This window comes from Antedon mediterranea, chromosome 1 (genome assembly GCF_964355755.1).
Source record: "Antedon mediterranea chromosome 1, ecAntMedi1.1, whole genome shotgun sequence".
NCBI lineage: Eukaryota > Metazoa > Echinodermata > Crinoidea > Comatulida > Antedonidae > Antedon > Antedon mediterranea.
In genome coordinates this window covers 24,741,820-24,763,103 of record NC_092670.1, presented here as the reverse complement: position 1 = coordinate 24,763,103, position 21,284 = coordinate 24,741,820, and the positions used below count along the sequence as shown (strand labels likewise).

The 21,284-nt window shown below is 31.6% G+C and overlaps 1 protein-coding gene across 6 annotated transcripts in view; it reads right to left on the bottom strand.

The window, feature by feature from the left end:
• Positions 1 to 21,284, bottom strand: part of LOC140063529 (uncharacterized) — a 45,541-nt gene that overhangs the window by 19,430 nt on the left and 4,827 nt on the right. For 2 of the 6 annotated variants that reach the window (XM_072109890.1, XM_072109892.1), the window contains exons 3-8: positions 13,901 to 13,928; positions 9,236 to 9,353; positions 8,869 to 8,898; positions 7,439 to 7,459; positions 4,662 to 4,691; positions 954 to 1,046 (exon numbers count right to left, since the gene is read on the bottom strand). In XM_072109890.1, coding sequence (XP_071965991.1) covers positions 954 to 1,046; positions 4,662 to 4,691; positions 7,439 to 7,459; positions 8,869 to 8,898; positions 9,236 to 9,353; positions 13,901 to 13,928 — 320 coding nt within the window. The remainder of the gene's footprint in view (positions 1 to 953; positions 1,047 to 4,661; positions 4,692 to 7,438; positions 7,460 to 8,868; positions 8,899 to 9,235; positions 9,354 to 13,900; positions 13,929 to 21,284) is intronic. The other 4 variants (XM_072109894.1, XM_072109896.1, XM_072109891.1 and 1 more) reach the window with 3 other exon arrangements.

Below are 21,284 nucleotides of genomic sequence, written 5' to 3'. Positions count from 1 at the left end.
AATATTTATTTAAAAGGGTTTATTCCATTCAACTAAAAAAAAAACAAACAAAAAAACAATTGGTTTTAGCATTAGATTTTTGTTTTGTGATAAAGTAAGTTATTTAAAATACGTATTATGACACATTTCATTAATATTTATATTGGTTAATTAATATTTTTAGGTGATCCCTAAAGTTGAGAACAATTGAGCACACAAATGCAAGCAAGAAGTAATGGTGAAGATTGTACAACTGAATGATTGTCAAGTGTTATTATCTTTTGATCTTTAGTTTTGCCTTATTTTTTATGTAAATTTTTCTCCTTGAAAAACAACTTTGGAATGCCAATATTATGATGCAGAAAGGCAACAAAACAGGTGTTTCATTTATTTAAAATTTGTTGGGTATAAAAAAAAAAAAGATTTTACTGTCGTTGATTTATGTTACTATAGAAGCATACTCTTTATATACAATTACTTTACTTAAGTTTGTTTTAAGGAAACTAAAAAAGAGGTATAGTGAATTAGAGAACATTCCAATATTGCAAATAATGTTCACAATATAAATTCTCGGGAACAATAGTGTCGTATAATAAAGGATTACCACACCTTATATTCTACCAAGCAGCAAGGATAGCTTTTACTATCTACTATATTATGTAAAGCCTGTTATGGTAATCTTATGGATTAAACTATTTATCAATCAATAATAGTAATAGGATCAGAATTCCACAAATATTATAAAAAATCTGACAGTACTGTGGTACCTAGTCTGGAATATTTTAAATTGAATAATACACTACAGTGGAAACCAACAAATTGTCCCTTTAATAGGTATGTCCCCTGAATAGAGGTTTGCTGTAGTGTTAAAACATATATGCTTCTCATTTCATGGGGAATATGCCCCCTTAATATGAGTGAGCTCTCAATAGGAGGGTTCCAATGGGAGGTCCTACTTTATTATAAATACTTACAAATCTAGAAGAGTTGTCGTTCTTCACGGTCTTAGCATTTCCAAATGATTCAAGAATTGGGTTGGCTTGGAGAAGCTGGGCTTCGAGTTCTCCCTGTAAATAACAATGATAACATCATATTAAAAGACACACTTAAATTGTCGCACATTGTCACTTCCTCTTTCAAAGACCAGTGACAAAGTATTTGAAGGAAGATTTCTCAATTTCAAACAAGCATTCAAAATGCTAAATGTAAATGCAACAAGGAGTATAAATAGACACTATATGAAAGGTAGTGAGTGGTATCAAGAATTAAGCATACACATATGATTCACACAGCAGATAAAGAGAGAAGCTCATGGCAAATAAAGTACAGAAATAAAGAAAAAATATACACAAATTGATTGCATTATATTTTTCAAGAGTAAATATTCTTACCTACATATAACTTACCAATAAATAATTATAAAAATACTTAATAATAATAACCATCAAAGGAACATATTTTTTGCGAAAAAAAAACAGATTTAGGGAAATGGTTGTAGTATTGTAATACTGTATTGTTTCTATACTGCCTACCACTAACTTCACTATAATATTTTAATTTATTCGTTTACTATAAACTATAAATAAACATTATGTTAATATCCTCTTTCATGTTCCAAAATTTTAAAGTTTAAACTATGCTTTAAAATACTATTGGCAGAATTGGACACACATTTATAAAAAGTTTAGTCATTGCAAAATATAAATTGTTATACTTCACTAATCGCATGTGTTTTAACATAAATGTCTTGGTGCCCTGGATAGAAGGAGTTGTGTATGCTGCATATTGATTTAAAAAACAAAGTTCAACTATTTTAGTTTTGCTTTATCAATCGTTATAGTCTCTCTTTTTATATACAGTTTCCTTCCTTTCTTTAATACCCTCAATTTAAAATCATAATCTTTACAATTTGAAAGAAACCTTGAACAGTGTATATTGTTGCAGTTGCTTTAAATTATTGTAAGCCTGTTTCTGCTCTTATTTCTGGTTGACAAGAGTATTCTTAACTAACCCCACGCCTATGTTAACATTCAATGTTTTTGAATGAATTATTAGGTACAGTAGAATAGCACCTATTAAGACTTACAGAGGACACTTGGATCCAAGTGTGTCCCCGTAATAGGCCTATCCTCATAATAGTATTATGTTTAACATATCCCCTCGTTCATCAAGTTTTCTTTTAATAGGTGTGGCTCTCTACTGTATTAGGAATACTGAGAATATTGAACACTTCTGTTTTTAAGATAATGAACTAATTGTTTACAGAAAAAAAGAGCTATTGTGGAAGTATTTAATTAGCATGACTATGTACAATTTGGCCATGGAACAATTAAATAGCAATTTGCTAAGCTTTGGCATTGATGGTGGTTTTGACCTTGGGTCATACAACTGTCAAAAGATGATGTGATTACCTATCCAAGGTGCTGCTTGAAAATTTAGTACAAATGTCAGAGGTCACACATTTGCAAATATGAATTGGCATGTTGGAATGTCTGGGCAATAATACAAATAAAACTTTTCATTATTTCTTTAGGCCAAAAATCAGAATTGTTAAACAAGTGGGCCTGCATTTAAATGCTTAGACCAGTATGGAGATGGGGTTTACTTTTAAGGTGTCACATTCTTTTAATTTTACACACAAAGTGTCTACTACATTATTTATTTTATTTATTGTACTGTCCAACAGCCTAGAATTATGTACCTAAGTTTTTAAGTCGTAATTACCTTTATAGTTTTTAGATATAAATCTTTGACCTACCATATACAACCATACATTTTATACTACCACCATTTTTTTTTCTAGCTTGATTAGTCCAATTATAATATAATTATCTCATGTATGACATATATTTGCTTTATACCAATATTGAGCCTAAAGTGGTTGAAATCAGGGTAATAAAATGGTAGACTCCAGACTTGATCTGCTTAGGGGCCAATAACTCATGTCATATTTTACATATTTTCTCTCTTCAGTTGTTAAATCTGAAATGAGTGCCAGCAGCAGGGATCAGGGCCATATTTGTGACAATGTAGAAAGGTTTTTGTAAATTCCATTCTACCTTGGAGATGGCCTTCTTAGTAAAGTACCATGATCTGGTATTCATAATCCAAAACAGACACAATTGTCAAAACAGAATCAAAACATGAAGACATTTGAACAACAAGCAATAATACATGGCCAGAGGATTTACATTATATAGTTCTCGCGGCACCTTTTGGGTATGGGTTTCTATAACTTTCATTTAGAAGATTGTACAGTAATCATGTGCGAAATCATGTCAAATTAACTCCATGTTATATATGTTGCCGCCTACATAGCGTTGGACCCTTTTTTTTTATAATTTAATACAGAAAGTCATGAAGATGAGAATGAAGATATCGCAAGATTGTTATTTTTCATCATCAATCTCGGTATCTATATCTTGGATGCAAGGTTGAATTGTTCACACTGCTGATGAGAACAATATTATAATCCACTTCCCATGGCCCAAACACACACATTACTTGTAATACACACATAATACATGGCTGTTAATTTCAAAAGTACAGTAATGACTCAGAATACTGATATATTTGAAGATTAATTTTCTCCAACCCTATCAGCAGATTAAGTTTTGCAACAAGAATATTTGTACAGTTTATGATTACAAAGAATAAATCACTGCTTTAGTTTAGGGATAGACACACACAAACAGATAAGAACTTCTATTTAAATTACATTTACAGGTACAACTGAATACAATAATACAATAATATGTTGAAGTACAGTATGAAAGATAGCCATACAAACAATAGACACAGGCACAAACAACATTTCCATATAACATTAACATTCAATAACATATAAATGTGTTAAAATAATTCTACTACATTGACTGCAGTATTAGAAAAGATTACTGCAGTACCATAATACATAAACATCACATAAACAAGAAGATTTGACATATTACTGAAGGAGTGTGTAAAATAATACTGCTATAGACATACTGCATTAGACATTCTGCTATAGACGTTACTGCTAGATACGTTACTGCAGTAGACATACTGCAGTAGACATTCTGCTATAGACGTTACTGCAGTAGACATTACTGCTATAGACATACTGCAGTAGACATTACTGCTATAGACACTACTGCAGTAGACTTTACTGCTATAGACACTAGTGCAGTAGACGTTACCTCAGTAGACATTACTGCTATAGACATACTGCAGTAGACATTACTGCAGTAGAGTTAGCTGCTATAGACATTAATGCAGTAGACTAACATTACTTCAGTAGAATAAGAGAGGTTTTTACAGGCAGAAATTTGAGATGCAATACACACAAAATATCAGAATAAGATGGAAAGATAAACAAAATGAATACTGTAAATCAGTTAAAAACAAAAAAGATTGAAAAGTGAAAAAAAAAGTATTAAAATTACAAAAATGTCAAGCATGCCTTTATGTTAGTGTAGTGAAACTGTTTAACAACAATCCACATAAAATGCAGTGTATTATTAAATAGAACATTAAATCTTATCACTTAAAACCAACTTTTGGATGCCATTACACAAACACAATACTACTAAATTAATAATTATATATTTTTATCATAGTAATCAAAGTCGGTTTTATTGTGATTGATTTAATGTTCCATAATGTTTAGTTGAAGCAGGTACTGTAGTGCAGTGGATACTTACGATGGCTCCTCGACCTAGGCCCCCTGCAGCCTTGTTTTGGGATGGGAGAAGAATACGATGCCAGGTTAATGTAATGTGCTCATGAACTGTTAAACTCAAAATAACCAGGTGGTATCTTAACCAGGTGGGTGTACTAACTACAAGGTATGCAAATTAGGTGGATGGCAATAGTGATGGGTTAATATTAACATTTACCGTATGCAAATGAGGTGTTTTCTGTAGGTTACCCAAAATGTGTAGGTGCGAGTGTGTTCAACGGTGGAAATTAGAAATCCACAAACTTAAATTAAGTGAATGACTTTGTTTTTTATAAAATGATCAATAAAATTTGAAAATAATGAATATTAAAATTAGATTGCAATAAATAATGCTGTATGGTTTCAAATTCTAAAACTTTTATAGTAATTTTGACAAAATGAAAACAAAAATTATGATAATTGAATAAATTAATTATTATTATGGCGATTGAATGAAGTTCATAAATCTCTTGAAAGTATTAATAGGTCATGAAAGTAGTGTTGTCATCTATTTATATAAGTGGCCTTTAATTCAGCATAGATAGGCTATGTACTTGTAATGGTGTACCTTCTCTTTCAGTACAAAGTCATGTTTATTTATCTACTACAGTGTTATTTGGTAGACTACAGGAATATCTATACTGTACATGGAGACTGAGATTGTTATTTCCAACTCCATGATCTAACTATACATGCAGTTAAAAATACAATACCGTAAATGATCAAATTAGTGCATTTTGAATAATCAAGGCAGGCACTCCATTGTAGGTTAAGTAATAACTACTACAGTAAACATACGCGTTGTTCTGCAGTCAAATGCGCAATGTATCTCAGTCTAATAATATATGCACTATATTGCAGTCAAACACGCACTGCATCACAGCAAAATATGGACTGTATCGCAGCAAAATATGCACTGTAGGTGTGCACAGATCTGGTGTTTTCTGTCAAGTAAGCGCTAGGCTAAAGTCGGATATATTTTGAATATCAAGTCAAATAGCCTAAACTGCAAGCATCTATGAAGTTGCAAGTTGCAGAAAACAATTTAAAAATTTAAAAGTGGCACAATGTCATTGAACTGAAATTAAACTGATGGGCAGAAAACCTTGTTCGCACTTGTTTAATCATTTACGATAAATTACGGTATAGTGACATTAATAATTATATTCACAAAAATAAAATGTATAACAATAAGGACACATCAATTAAATATGTTGATATAGTCAAAACAATATATACATCACAAACTGTACTTCTAATATTGAAATAGATTAACTAATTCTCATTACCATTTCAAACAATGATAAATGAACAATGAGACTGTGAAAATATTGTGATATGGAAAAACATGGTAATTAAAAATGATCAGAATAACAATTAACAGAAATCTGTAATACTGGGAGAAAAGAGAAATTGATAAAGTATTACTTGTGTGTACCTGATTCTCTGTCCTAAATAGTATCTCTACACATAATTCGCCTAGTGTATCATAGGCAAATTCTGTAATACAGTGTAACATATGCTGCCTATATTATGTTAAGGATATGGCCTAGTACTTGTATGATACAGAAATCATATTTGACACATGTGACCCTGTATACAGAATTTTCCTATGATACTGAAAAATACAGTTCTGAGAATCGACTACTGTGTATGCATGTAATAGCTTATCAACATTTTTAAATAAAGGACTGTTTCCTTTTGTAAAATCTCCAATAAGTTACTTATTTGGCATTTAAGTTCAATTTTATATAAAAAAAAATGGATTGAGGAAAGTTCTAATCACTGTAGAGAGTTACCAGTTTTAGTTTCCTTATACAGGACAAAACAATCCAAATATAGTATTATTATATACTCTCAAATACAACAGTAACATAGTCTGAGGTACAGTTTTACAAAAATGTGCATTTTTTTCATACAGAATACTTTTAAAAGGAAATAAAATGTTCATATAGAAGGTGGGTTTATAAAAGGGTATTCACAACTTTGTTGGATTACGATCTAACAATAATAGCATACAACTATGATACAAGCTTTCACAATAAACAGGTCGTGCATTCACTGATGTCACTCAGACATTTAACCTAAATTCCACCCTTTATATGTATAATTATATAACTTTAAATATTACTATAGAATTGAAAATCTCATACTGTATACACAGTATTAGTTCCTCTTTCTACTAATAACCATCCGAATTGGTATCAGTAGCTGTGTCCATATACACCAAGTTAACCATGCATAGAACAGATTTAAGCTGATCTGAATCAGAGTTATATAGTAGTACCTCCGATATAACTCCAATACCTTTCAGATCCAATGTTTGAAGTTTCAACATTTTATAATCAACATTTTATTATTCCATGGGTTGGAAATTTAAATATTTTAAAATCGGTTACCAATTACTTTGGAATCATCAGTGAATGTAGACATGAGGATGTATTTGCATAGGACGATGTCAAATGATTCTACTGCAGTAACTGCAGTAGAACCATTTGACAATTTTCAGGACTGATGCAAACAAGACAATAAGACCAGAAGCTAATTTCTGTGCTTCACAGGGAATGTAATTGCACCAGTCCAAAGATAATACAAACATGCTTTGTACAGTACAACTACAACATTGCCAAAAACACACACAAAAAAAACTACCCAAGAAATAAAATACCTATTGCGAACAGAAGACAAAACTTTTTAAAATCAAATAATGCATATGCTATCACAACTAATTTAAATTTGCATAAATTTGCATAAACTCACTTCCAATTGTAATATTTTAAGCTGCAAACAAATGATGGGGAAAGAAACAAAATACACTAAATGAATGTCAATGAAACTATGCAAAATGATAGTAAACTACGGATTACTGGATCTCAACCAATCATGACATCTATTATCAGGATGTTGAAATGTATACTAATCCATTAAGCGATGACACTTTTTATTGCATAACTATGAGATTAACTTTTTCTTTACTACAGTTGCTGCAGAAATTTTACTTATTTTAAACCCAAAAATAATTTGCTTGTAAATTACTGCAGTAATTACACTGTAGCAACTGTGTCGGAATTTTTTTCCAATAAAGGAGATATCAATTGTATAGTGACTCAATACCATCTATCTATCCTTCATTTTAAATTATCAACAATTTGTGTCCAACCAATCATAAATTTGTGTCCAACCAATCATAAATTTGTGTCCAAATCATAAATTTGGTATGGATTTTTCTGAAATATTGTACAAGATTTAAAAATTGAATTGATACTAAAGTAAAGAATTAAAAATGCATGTATAAAGGAAAATAGATGTTTGGATTACTAAACATTCAATAAAGGCTATTGTAATGAAACAATTGTAAAATATTAACATCTCAACTATCTAAATGTACAATTAAGATGGGCAATGCATACAAATAATGGCAAGTACTACATAGTGAGAAGTTTTACCCAAACTAACCACCAGGAATATTCTATCTAGCTAGTAATTTAACTACCCACAAACCTGGACTTTAGAATATTAAAAGATTACAAAAGGCCATAAACAGTATTTAAAATAGTTTCCCACAAGAAAAGGTGTACAAGAAACAGGGTAACCATAATAATTTTATCTAATTCAAGTGGATGGGAATATATAAATCTAGTAAAACAAAATTAGAATTGGAATAAACGAATACATTATGAGAACAGATAGCCACATAGGATAGGGATAGCAACAGAGAATGAGGTTAGCTAAAATCTACTGTATTTAAAGTGTCGAAATATCAGACACAATTACAAGGAGTGGATCCTAACAAAAGAAGGGTCTAAACCTCTAGTACTACATCTACTGTGTATGGCGAATAGCTGGGATACCCTACCCTCAAGAATTGGTTTGATAGTGTAGTTAATGTTATGAAAAAACTGTAAGATCTAAATTTTTAACAATGTTAGTGGACAACTCTTATTTAATAAACCAAAACTTTTTTAGAAAAAACAAGAAATTGTGTGAACATTGCAACCACCCATAAACTAAGTGTTAGCTACAAAATAACAATAAAAAAAATGGTATAAACAAATATGAGTTTATGAATTAATTCAAACCTGAAAGCAAAACGTGACAGCAAAACTCTAAAAATCTAAGGGTGAAAAACCTGTCCCAAAATGTAAAATGGTTACAAAATGTCTGTTGTTTGTTTTCTCCAACCTACTTACTTTAGCCAGACTGAGGGCGTGCTCCTGTACCTTTTAGGTGTAAAAAGAAACAAGATTATGGGGTGCCTATTCTATTATTGCTGATTGCAGATTTTTATCAAGAATAAGTAAATAGGGCATTTTATCTTAAACCGTGCAACAGAGGTACAGGTACAATAAAAAAAAGTGTTGTACCTTACCAATAAAATTTTTCAAAACAAATTCTCTATTTTAAGACTCAAAGATTCCATTTTCTTTGCATTGAACGGGTTGTGTTGTATATTAAGATATCATTGTATTAAGTAATTTATCAATGTTTGTAATAGTTTAAAATCTTAATAATTTTATATTTGTATACAGTTGACAGTAAATCTAGTAGGTTAATTACCTGTAGAGCTTGTGGAGTTAACGTTGCACCTGATTTAGTAATTCTGCTTGAGGCAACATAGGCTAGGTACTGAATAACTTTCTTTGTGTTTTCTGTTTTACCAGCTCCAGATTCTCCTCTGTAATAAAATAAAAATCACACATAACCTAATGATAACATAATAATATACAAGTTCTTGTAGGCGCTCCATCATTTGCTTGCGTGTGAACTAGTACACCAAAGTCTCTCGTCTCAAAAGATGTACTAGGTTCTTTAAAGTGCACATACAATGTACCTACGGTTAATAAGTTACAGTCCTTAACCAAGACGACTCGTTCTACCACCAGAACCACGGAGCAAGTGAGCCTGGAACACTTGCCGATGTTATAGCTATGGATTACGTTTGGCCACTTACTCAAATACTTTATATACTTGTAGTATGTACGGTACTGTATGTCTACTTTCATTAGGAATATACCCTGAATTAGCTTACTAAATACTAGCTGTATGTACAGTTACATTGGCAACTGTCATAGATTTTTAACACTACGTTTTTTTTAGGAATGATTTACAGCGATGTCACCTAACTTAAAATCCACAAAAATTAATATGGGGCTCATGAAGTCCAGGGGTTCTATTCATAACCAACCAAAATCGATAGAAAGGAGTCATTAGGCAAAGTGGGACTTTTAACAATGCTTATTCTGTGAAAGGTGAAAACGCCCATAAAAATGAAGCACTCTGATCCAATAGATGGTTTTGACAGCATGAGATTGCCATATTATAATCATCTATGTACTGTGAAGAACTGCGGTGGGTGAAGGCACCATCTCTCTATACAGTTGCAGAATATAATTTAAACAAGAAATATTTCTTACAAAAAAAGCCACTCGACATTTTAACATTAATCATTGTTCTTTTGATTAATTTATGATTAATTATTAAAAAGTTGTCCTTTAATCGCAAAAATACATACAAATCACAGATAGTTCTTTTAATTATGAATCACATGCCCATTTTTTCATTAGTTAGTATACACAGAATTTGAAAGAAGACATGTGTACCTTTCCAACAACGTATTATATTAATATACTAATTAAAAAATAGCATTTAAAAATGGTCAATATTAAACTTTAATGTGCTGTAACCTGTTTATGTGTGACCTCAACCTGTACTGTAGGTATGCAGCTGAATACCCTCTACAGACAACGTGACTTCACGGTGGTAAGTGAGAAAATTCTTCCCCAATCTGTTGATTCGCGTCAACCAATCAAAGGGCGAGAAACCAAAATCGTTCAAGCGTGAGCCCTCATAGACTCTTTTCCCAGACGTTTTTTGGGTCCAGCAGCTGGGACCTATAAATTATAGTCGAGTTTACAAATTCGCAAAACTGTCAGCCTTAGATACTAAAGCTATCGCTATGAAACAGCTTATTAATGAATATGTCCTCCTGGGACATAGCTGGCAAGAGCTGTGGCACGAAAATTATAAAACAATATTGCTAGCAAGCAATGTGATATGACATCAAGGTGTAAAATGGAGAGAAAAAAAAGTGCTTTTACTAGGATTCTGACTTTTGATTGATTGCTGTACAAGTTCAAGGATTTAGAAATGTCTTTCAGACCAGTTGAAACAGAAGAACAGATTCTTATTTATGCATTAATTAGAACTATAAAATAACAAACAACGGGAAGTCTGTGTCATTTTTTAAAATAATTTTTAAAGTTATTTGGTAAATGTAACTACAGTATAACCTGTTTTTTTCTTTATTGAAAAGTTTCTAAAAAATGGAAAGCTTTCAAACTAAATAGGTGATGAGAGGAAATGGTAATTTTATAATTTTATAGAAGACAACTGGACTATTTTAGTGGCCTTGGCTATGACTCACTCTCCTCACTAATTTGTATTCATTTCATATATGACATTGAATCACAGTTTGATATGCCTATAGGGTAAATTATACATCAACATCCTTCTCTGATTCTCTATCTGACCCAAGTTACCCCCATAATCCGCTTCCACCCCCTCTCCGCCAACATCAAGTTTTGTGCACAGTGACATTTTGTCAAGGTAAACTGTAGTTCTAAGAAATTGTTTTCTTTCTTTTTCTTTTATTGGTTGTTTTTCCTTCTTTACATCCAACAGCAAGTAACTTGCCAATTATACTTAATAACCTAATATACATAAACTCATTTGAGAAGTTGTTTGTAATACAAACTTATTATCATAAGGCTATAGCTAAAATTAACTTATAACTACAGCATCCCGTTTACCATCTACCGGTATTTAAGGTGCATAGACAGCTATAGTATCAACTTTGGCACTAGGTCAGGATTGAACCAAGGACCTTGGGATTGTAAGCAAGCAACCAAAACCTACTGAACTAGTAGTAGTAGTACTAGTTTGGATTTCAACTTGTTTTTATTGTTTGTCACCGAAAAATGTTAAATTGACAGAATCTAAAGAAAGAATTTAACTATCATTCATCTCAAAGACCAGTCAATTTGACTATCTTTCTACACTATCACAAAAACATGTGATCTGCCCATACGGACATTATGATTTCATATCACTACCATATTTAGGCATATCACTACCATATTTGGGCACATCGCATTTTTTTGTCAAACTAGTTGATAGTGCAGACAGAGCTTTAGAATAATAGCAATGACAATATCTAACTAATCCTTGACGTGATCATTGAACAAGATCTTCTTATCAGAAGACCCAGTGTTTAGAATAAAACAAAACATTGAACACAGACTATTGGATAATAAGAAGTGGTGAATTGTTGAATGTTTACTAAGTAAAAGAACTTGTGGATTCCAAGCATACCTATCACAGCAGTACCACTATTGTTTGGTTACTGGTAAATGAGCTGTACCACTCACAATAGGGGACCATCACTAACTTTCACTAAAAATAGAAAATTGTTCTATTGACACTGGTATCATTATGTCAGAGGTTTTGTGTTGATACATTGAGTTGAGGAAGCAAATTCTACTTTAAATGAAACTGAAATGAAAATTTCAGTATGCTTTTTCATACACATTTCAATAGTTTAATATGTATTTCGACCACCCATGATGGATTTTTCATTTTCAAATGAGATAAAGAGGAAGGGGGGGGGGAGGGGGGGGGGGGTCATCACGGCCTAAAATTGTAGAATGAAGTGCTGAACTAACATTGGCTGGTTGGGCCCACTTGACCCTATGTCAACTTTCTGTACCTCTACTCAAAGTAACCTTTATTACAAGTAAAAATTTAGTCTAGTAGTACTACCAGTATACTGTACTATAGATTCAAATTAGTTGACGAATTCTCTCTGAATGCAAAAGTTCAATGTCATTATTGAATTAGACCCTAATGTGGTCAAACACTGCAAAATCTTATTGATGGAAGATAATTGGATTTTCTCATCTGAAAACCTGCTTGATAAATTAAACGCGACAGGTCTTGGCTTTCTGCTGTGGACTTGGAGCTCACATCACCCACCTATCAACAAATTCTAAACATAGTCTAAATTAAATTTCATGAAAATATTACTGTCAAAGTGGTTTCAAATTCAACAAGTATATTCAGGAGTAATTGGTACCTCTTCTAACATGACCAACTTGTGGATAGAGAAAACGTACCTGGTGTTGTATAACCTTTCTCATAACATAAGGGCGTCAACTACTGATTGTCTTATGTTTATATCATTTATTAGAGCCTGATAAATAAAGTGTAAGTAAAGGAATAATAAAGGAAATATGTAATAGTTTTGGCTGTTTAAACCAGGAAATTGATTTTTTTGTTAATGAGACATAGGAAGTGTATTATCTACCTATAAAAGGTATATAACAAGCCAATGGCACCAGCAGCAGTTTAGGTCAGATTTCAGCAACAACTACAGTACTTCCTGGAGATTCTGTAGGATTGGTGTTAGAAGTAATAAATCATTTTACATTGATATTAAAGTATCAAGTTGCTTCATTAAAGCCATACTTTGTTGCTTCCTAGTTTCCTACACTTTCCTTCGTTTGGATTATTTAGACACAATTAGAAACATTAAAAGAAAGCAAATGAAATGCTACATAAATGTGGCTGTATGGAGAATTTCGTTTTACAGAATTACTGCAGAAAGTATGACATAGTTATTGCAGAAAGTATGACAGAAATTACTGCAAAAGTGTGATAAAATTACTGCAGAAAATACAACAGAATTACTGCAGTAAGTATGAAAAAATTACTGCAGAAAGTAAGACACAATTACTGCAGAAAGTAAGACAGTTACCGCAAAGAGAAAAAGCAAATATTGAAATAGAATTACTGCAGAAAGTGGGACAGAATACTGCAGAAGGTATGAGAGAGTTACTGCAGAATGTGTAAAACATTTGTACAGTATAACCATTTCTGTACAATTACAGAATTCCTTTGGGTAGGAAGCAAACTTTTCCTTAGAAACTTTTAGCATTTTCCTTTAGGAACTTTTATTATAAATATTATTACTATATCTGGGAAGCTATACAACTGTTTTAATTACAGGAGGTCAAAGTTTATGATGATGAAGAACCTGTAAATTTGTTATGGGATCCATAAATGTGTGTACAGTATAACTAGATTTCCATGGGATATGGACATGAGATAATGGCTGATATTGGATGGAATACAAAGTTTAGATGTAAACATCACACTTATACTTACGTGCAAAGGATGGATTGATCTTCACGATCTGCAAAGAAACAAGAAAAAGAACATTTTGTAAGAAATAAAATAAAAATACTAAACATTTTTCTATGTACCAAATCAGAAAACTATAATCAAGAAATGATAGTTGTATGTAAATTTGAGATGCTGATACCACAGCTGCTGCTACTACTGTGTGTTGATAAATGACATCTTTACACAGGTGTCATTAAATGATGCAAGTGTCATAAGATGCAAATCACATGTTATAATTTGAATTGGAAAATAAACTTGCAATTGATCATGTTTTCAGCATGTTATAACAACTCCATGTACATTACTGTGTTATATTAGGAGGAGGAAAGGCAATTTCCTTTTTTCTTTTTCCACAAATGAGATGCTTTAAACATGGTTAAAATAATAATGCCATATCTGAATCAAATAAAAATAAGCAATAAGATGTGCCCATATGTGCGGGCGTTGTTGGCGTTAGTCTATTATTGTAGAAGGGTGCTCTTTTTGCATCATATTTCTCCCTTTTTTGAGAATTTTATCAAATTTTTTTTTTCGGTTTATCCAGGTAAACTAGGGACAAAATAGACAGTGTAACAAAATATTGTATAAAAACCCCTTCCTAATAAATTATATTGAATAGTTCCTCTAATTAAATTCTAGTTAATAACCAAACCACTACATGGATTTGTTTGTAAAAATTCTAATACATTAAAGATAAAAGACAATTATTTCTGTGGTAAACCAAAGAAAGTTAGTCAACCAAATATTTGTGTGGGTGGTGTGGAACAATTAAAAAGGTAGCCTACAATGGGATATCCTTATAGAACAATTGAAACTGTTCCTGGGTTAAACTTCCGAAACTACCAGATAAAGGTGAATCATTGAAAAAGTCTGCCAATCACGACGTCTGTATTTGTGACTGAAGAGGAAATTATAGGAATTATTAAATGATTGGTAGCCTATTTAATATTTATTGTTAAGTTTGCTGACTCTCCAATTGAATAATTAAAATATAAATATTAAAATATAAATAATACTTATGTGTTGCTAGTTTTTCTGCAATATACAAGACCTTATAGTTGGGCTTGATTTAAATTGAATTTATCTAATTTATTTTTTCTCTTTTTAATGCCAAAAAATAAGGTATACAAGATGTATATTTGAGGTATGGTACGCAAAATTGTTTCGTATTGGAATGTTGACATTTATCTTGTTTCTTGCATGAAAGCATTTCGATAAACATAAGACGTCAAAATAATTGATACTTTAGTAGTAAATATTATAGATTGTATCTACAGTACTGTACACACTATGCAATTACTAAATATCTTATAATAAGAGGTAATCTTTGGATCAACAACAAAACCAATTGTTGATCACACAGAAGATAACGGTACTCTTGTGAAATTCACCCATCATTACCCACAACTTGATACTTTCATAGGCCAGTGCACATAAAGAGGTTCCTATTTGTGTAGTAAGGAACGTGTTTATATTTACCCGAGGAACATCCAATTAATATGCGAATTTTGTGCCAAAATGACTGCTTAATTTGTTGGAAACCTCCCTTTTTTGCGATATTTGAATTATAAACAAAATTCCAGAAGTTTAAGTCAACTGCAACACGGATACAATAGGATGTCTATACTCGATGGTATGCAGAAACTCGTAATTAAATTGAAAATGCCTTCCAATCGAATTATTTCATCTTCTGAATTTGATACAAACAGTTTCTTCTATTATATTTAATGGTGATATTAAGCATTAATAAGAACTAGAACATTTTAAATTTTACTAAATTACAATGCACACTGTTGTAGGCCTATCTAATCTAAAAAGGTAGACATCAGATGTAAGTATCTGTAGGCTAGGTTGTGGGAGGTAAAACTCACAGAATGTCTAGAGCTGCTGCATCACCTGTCCCACTAGGGGACACTTAAGGTATTTAGGTTGGAGCCTAGATGAGGACAATGAATACTGTACATGAGTATCAGTGTATTAGGGATACAGTAATTGTTGTTGAACTATGGATATAGTAATACTACTAATTTACACATTGTAGAATCAGCTAGCAAAACTCCAGAGTTTTGCTAGGAGATGTTAATACACAAACCAATCGCACTATAACAAGTGCCGCTACCCTGGATAAACCAACAATAGCCTATCTCTAAAAAGATTGGTATACCTTCCAACAATAAGAACTTAATAAAATAATTAATAGGGATTTCTTCTTCATTTTACCGACAGTACATGGATAAGCACCTAAAATTTATCAAGCACTCAATTCATTAAGCGTACCATCCATTAAAATGAAACACATTTTGTTTGTAGTGTTGTCATTCTCTTGTCCCTTCAAAGTCAAGATAGGTGATTTTTTTTTGTTTTTACTAGTTACACCCTTTCATATTTTTCCTGTATTCCAAGTATAATTATAAATTTTAACATGCTAGAATCACCATATTATTACTGCTGATTACAATAGCCTTGAATTTATTGCAGAACTCCCATGAATATTGTAACTGCTTTTGCCAGAGATGCAAGTATTACATTTTAAATAATCTCATTGTCCTAAATTTGTCACGAAACTTTGTGAACTCTACTAAAATGGTTTTTACCATTACTCAGCAATAACTAACACTACCCTAAAACAAGTACTGTATTTTGTTATGTACACAATTTAAACTTTTGTCTGATTTGAAGGTACTGTTTACTGTATAATTACAATATATTGGAATAAAATAAACTAAACTACTGTAATAGTATCCGAAAGATACATTATTGTGTTTATTGATAACAATTCCACTGATTTGTTGAGGATGTGACAACTTGTTCTTTCTTCAAAATGATGATGGTGGTACAGTACATTGGGACATTCCGAAATAAATGTATGGTTGCATTCTACTAGTCCATTATGATACAGGGGCGTTCTAGAAACTAAACACCTTTTATCTAAGCCCTCTCTCTGGAGAGCATTGGCTATTGTCAGTTTAACCAAGTAAGCTAGTACTATAACACACTATTGGTTTGTGTTCTAATTTGTTATCGAAAAAGGTGTAATTTTGATGGAGCAAAAACTTTTTTATCACGATTTAACATTGTGAATGGATGTGCTTCTACGGGATAACAGGAAATCATCAGTTACATTATGGTAGATGAATACAGTACCCATAGGTCCCAATCTTGAATTGAAGGTGTCAGCATCACACAAGTAAATCAACAATTTATGTGCAGACAAGCAGAAACTTCTCCTAATTGAGTTCTTATGATGAATGTGATGATTCAAAATAATTACAAACAGATTACCAACAATCTGACTGAATACTAACCAACCGTGACACATCATTCATCACTAGTATAGACAATTTACCCTCATTTGTATAAATTTAAATAAATTGGTATAAATTTGCATCAATGTTAATAAAAACGATTATGTTTCAATTGTTAAAGTACAATGGATCTAATTTGTGATCAAACATGTTCTTAAGTAAGTAGTACTGTAGGAGGAATAGAAGTTAGAAGCTAGCTTTAAGATTTGATTACAACAAGTATGAAAAGTGCAAATTACAGTTAGATACATTAATACTAATTATGCATTACTGCCAATTTATCCTTTAGATAGTAAATCCATTTTTGATATACTACTGTAGTAAAGTATACCATTTGTTTAGAGTATTTTTAGATTAAAATTCTTTTTTTGTAATCATTTGAAGTATGCTTTGTATTTGTAATTAATTTTAAATTTATGAATGTTTTTAATGCTTACTGTATTTATGACGTTTGTATGTAATAAACATCAATACTTTACAGTAGTCTTGTAACTGAGAGTTACAGACAATTTGAAACAAGTGACCAGAACAAAATCTAATGTTGAAACATAGCAGGTGCACTAGGTGTCCATCATACAATACGATGGATACTAATTTAGCAGAGGCTGGCTAGGTTTTTAGTCTGATCGTGTTCACTCACCATTAGTAGTAGTACTATAGTAGAAAGCCTACCTACTGTAGAGAATGAAGGGGACAAAATATCACACCAGGCAGGAGAACACAGGCATGTGGCTCAGTTAAACAAGAAAGTATCAGAATAAGAATTTACCATACTTATTGAGCATCTACAGTATGATAAATATAAGCCTAGCAACAATTGATTATATAATTATAATTATTATATAATTGATTGAATGAATTTTAATGTTGTACTACTGTATGTAAAATGTTCTACTTTCCAAGTTGCAGTATTTCATTCTTTGAGTACAATAGGATATGTTAATATGTTAATTTATCCAGGTAGGCTAACAAATGCCAATATTGATGTTGTTGAAGTTTAGATTAAAAAGTTAGAATACTGCATGCAAAGCCCCTCTTCCAACCCTTGCCTAACAACACACTATCCATCCAACAACATTATGCCCAAACCACTTGATAACTGTATCATTTTTTGTCAAGCCTCAGCCTTGTAATAAATACACTCCATATAATAGTGACAGGACAGTGGATCTAAACACCTGATAACCTGGTGGCCATAATACAAAAGGCTGACCTGGTAAATACTGCATCTACAGTACCTTGACACAAGGTCATCTAAAGTATTGATGGCGACCTCCAAGAACCAATCAAATTGCTTGACACTATATAGTCCTTACAATTTAACAACATGCCACACCCCAAAAAGATCTACAAGTATGCATTGTTTTAAATAACTATTACTGTTAACTTGTAGTTTGTGAACAATAATTGTGTACAAAAATAGTTTTCTACTTTTTAGTCCCTGAGCTAATTCTATTAAAGAGTATAGAAGGCTATTGTCAGTTTATTCACATAAGCTGGGCACAAAATAGACTAAAAACAGAATAAGCCAAGATGAGTTCCAGTTGCCTGTCAAAGTTTTATAATGGTATCGCTGCCTTTCTAGTATTAATTAGGATTGTTTGGTCGTTTGTTTCATCATCATTCACCTCATGCCGTTATTTGTACCATTCCACTCATTATCTGTATAATTATCAAACAACTGTAAAACACCCATACATACTGTAAACTACTATGCCTTGCCAAGACATTTCAATATAATCTTTACTATGTACAGTATTCTGTATTAGTAGCAGTACAGTGTATTACACAGACACGCCCACATTGTTGAAACTGACAAAGCCAATTTAATATTTTATTTCTTTGTTCATTTTTCTTTGTATGTTGAATTATGGTTTAACTTATTTCTCCAGAATTAAAATCAATAACTTGAGCAAAGACAGATCTGTGATCTAATAAGTTACTCTGTATAAATAGTTATTATTCTTTAATATTATCAGTACTAACACGCTATACAAATTATTTACAGTAAATTAGACTTGATGGCAAGATTAAATAATAAGCATTTATTTATGATCATTTACAAGCCATAGCTCTGTTTCTATTGATGGCAAAAGAACATTTATTTCGAAACCAGTTTTGCAAAGATCGCGTCAAAATTCAGCTGGCAAGAAAGTCAAAATACCAATATTATCTCTATTTGTAGCAGTACTGTATATTTGTTGTAAAACACTTGTTTTTGGTTCAAATATTTCATTCCTCCCATACACCTGTCAGTCCTCTGTGAATTATTGTTAACATACATTCCAAATCATGTCTTTATCAGTTTTAACAAGCAGGCAAGTTTAAATATTTTTAAAAAGAATCCCATATATCTCCCTCAGACCACCTTGTTGAAAACAAGCTTCAATTGTGATGTCTTGCAACAAATGATAGCAGGAACTTATCAGTGTGAAAGAATAGAAATAAGTGGGTCAAAACACTTACACACCCACATAAACTAGCTCTTTAAAGGTTTAATGGGCATAAATTGGATTTAAAGTAAACTTAGGACAGTTTATATGTTGTGTACTTTACCCTTCAAGTGTTGGTCATTACAACTGGTCAGTAAAGTTTACTTTATAAACAACTGAACCACCAAATATCATGCCATGGGGCCTAGACCCTACCCACTAAATTTGATGTACCATTTTTTAGATTAGAGTATTATATACAGTAAAACCAGCATAAATATTTAAATCTGAAAATATAGTTTTTGTTAGTAATTAATAGCATTTCAAAAATCTATGGTTTGTATTAAACAGTACTGTAGTTAGTAAAGTAGTAAACAGGTGGCATTCTGGAGAAACAATTTTGGTAATTCGGAGACTCTCTAAACACTACATGAAAACCTTTACCGTACTTCTCCCAAAAATAATTACCATTTTCACATTTAAAGAGTCCTAAATTCTTCTATTGAAATAGAATGCATTTGGAGAGTTGATTTAGATAATTAAGTATTTAATTGACTTTAATTTTTGTAAAAATATATTTTTAAACATATTTTGAAAACATACAATCAATGTACAGTAACACAGTAAATGTTAAACTGAACTTACATTAGATTATATGTTAATTATAATTTAATTCAAAATAATTAAAATATTGAATCTTTGTAATTTTTTTAAGCACTTTTGAAATCATACAGGATATCATGATAATAGGTAAAGAATTTGATAAGTCTCTGGTTGCACCACAACATAATTAAATGGTTGTGTGATTCTTTCCAAATATGGTCAGGAGGAATTCCTACAAAAACAGTGAATTTGCCCTATGACCTTGGCTATCATTGTACACCAACTGGAAATGCATGGCAACCACAGGTATACCACAGAGCCTGTAATCAAATGTGAGCATGTTGATAAAATTCAGTAATATGTTTTATGGGTGTGGTTATTGTCTATACTGCAGTACAAGACGACAGGTCTTAAACTAAAACACCTCTGTCAAAATTTCTATTATAATATTGTTTGAAACTTTTTTTATTTAATTTTATTTTAGATGTTTTCATTACTGTACATCATGTAATTTGTAAAAGATCAATTTGTCTCGTAGATGTCCTTTAAAATTAGTAGACGTGACAAAAAAAACAAACAAATAGTTTTCTCCATCCTAGACAGAGCCGTTATGTTGTACAGTTACCAATTAGGGGTCATTAGCACATTGAACAGGAAATGGAAGTCACTAGGGTAGCTTAGGTAGAGGGAACGATCCTGAATTGTTTAATCAACCCGGCATTTCAGCACGTAAACGTCTCGAAATTGTCATCTCAAATAACATCCCTGAATTAGTAAAGTGTTTAAATAATACTAATAGTACTATCTTATGGTGAATCATAATCTGATTCAACTTTTGATATTTTCATACAAATTGTCGCCTTCTTGTTTAAATATACAGTTCCACTAATTAGAAGCGAAACCAATAAGTACAAGCACAGCCTACCTATCAATAAATTATAAATATAGTCAAGTCCTCATCAATTATCATCATTTCCCTCCTGTTGTAAAGGAAAAGGTAATTGTCTTTCTGTGTGTATAGGGGGT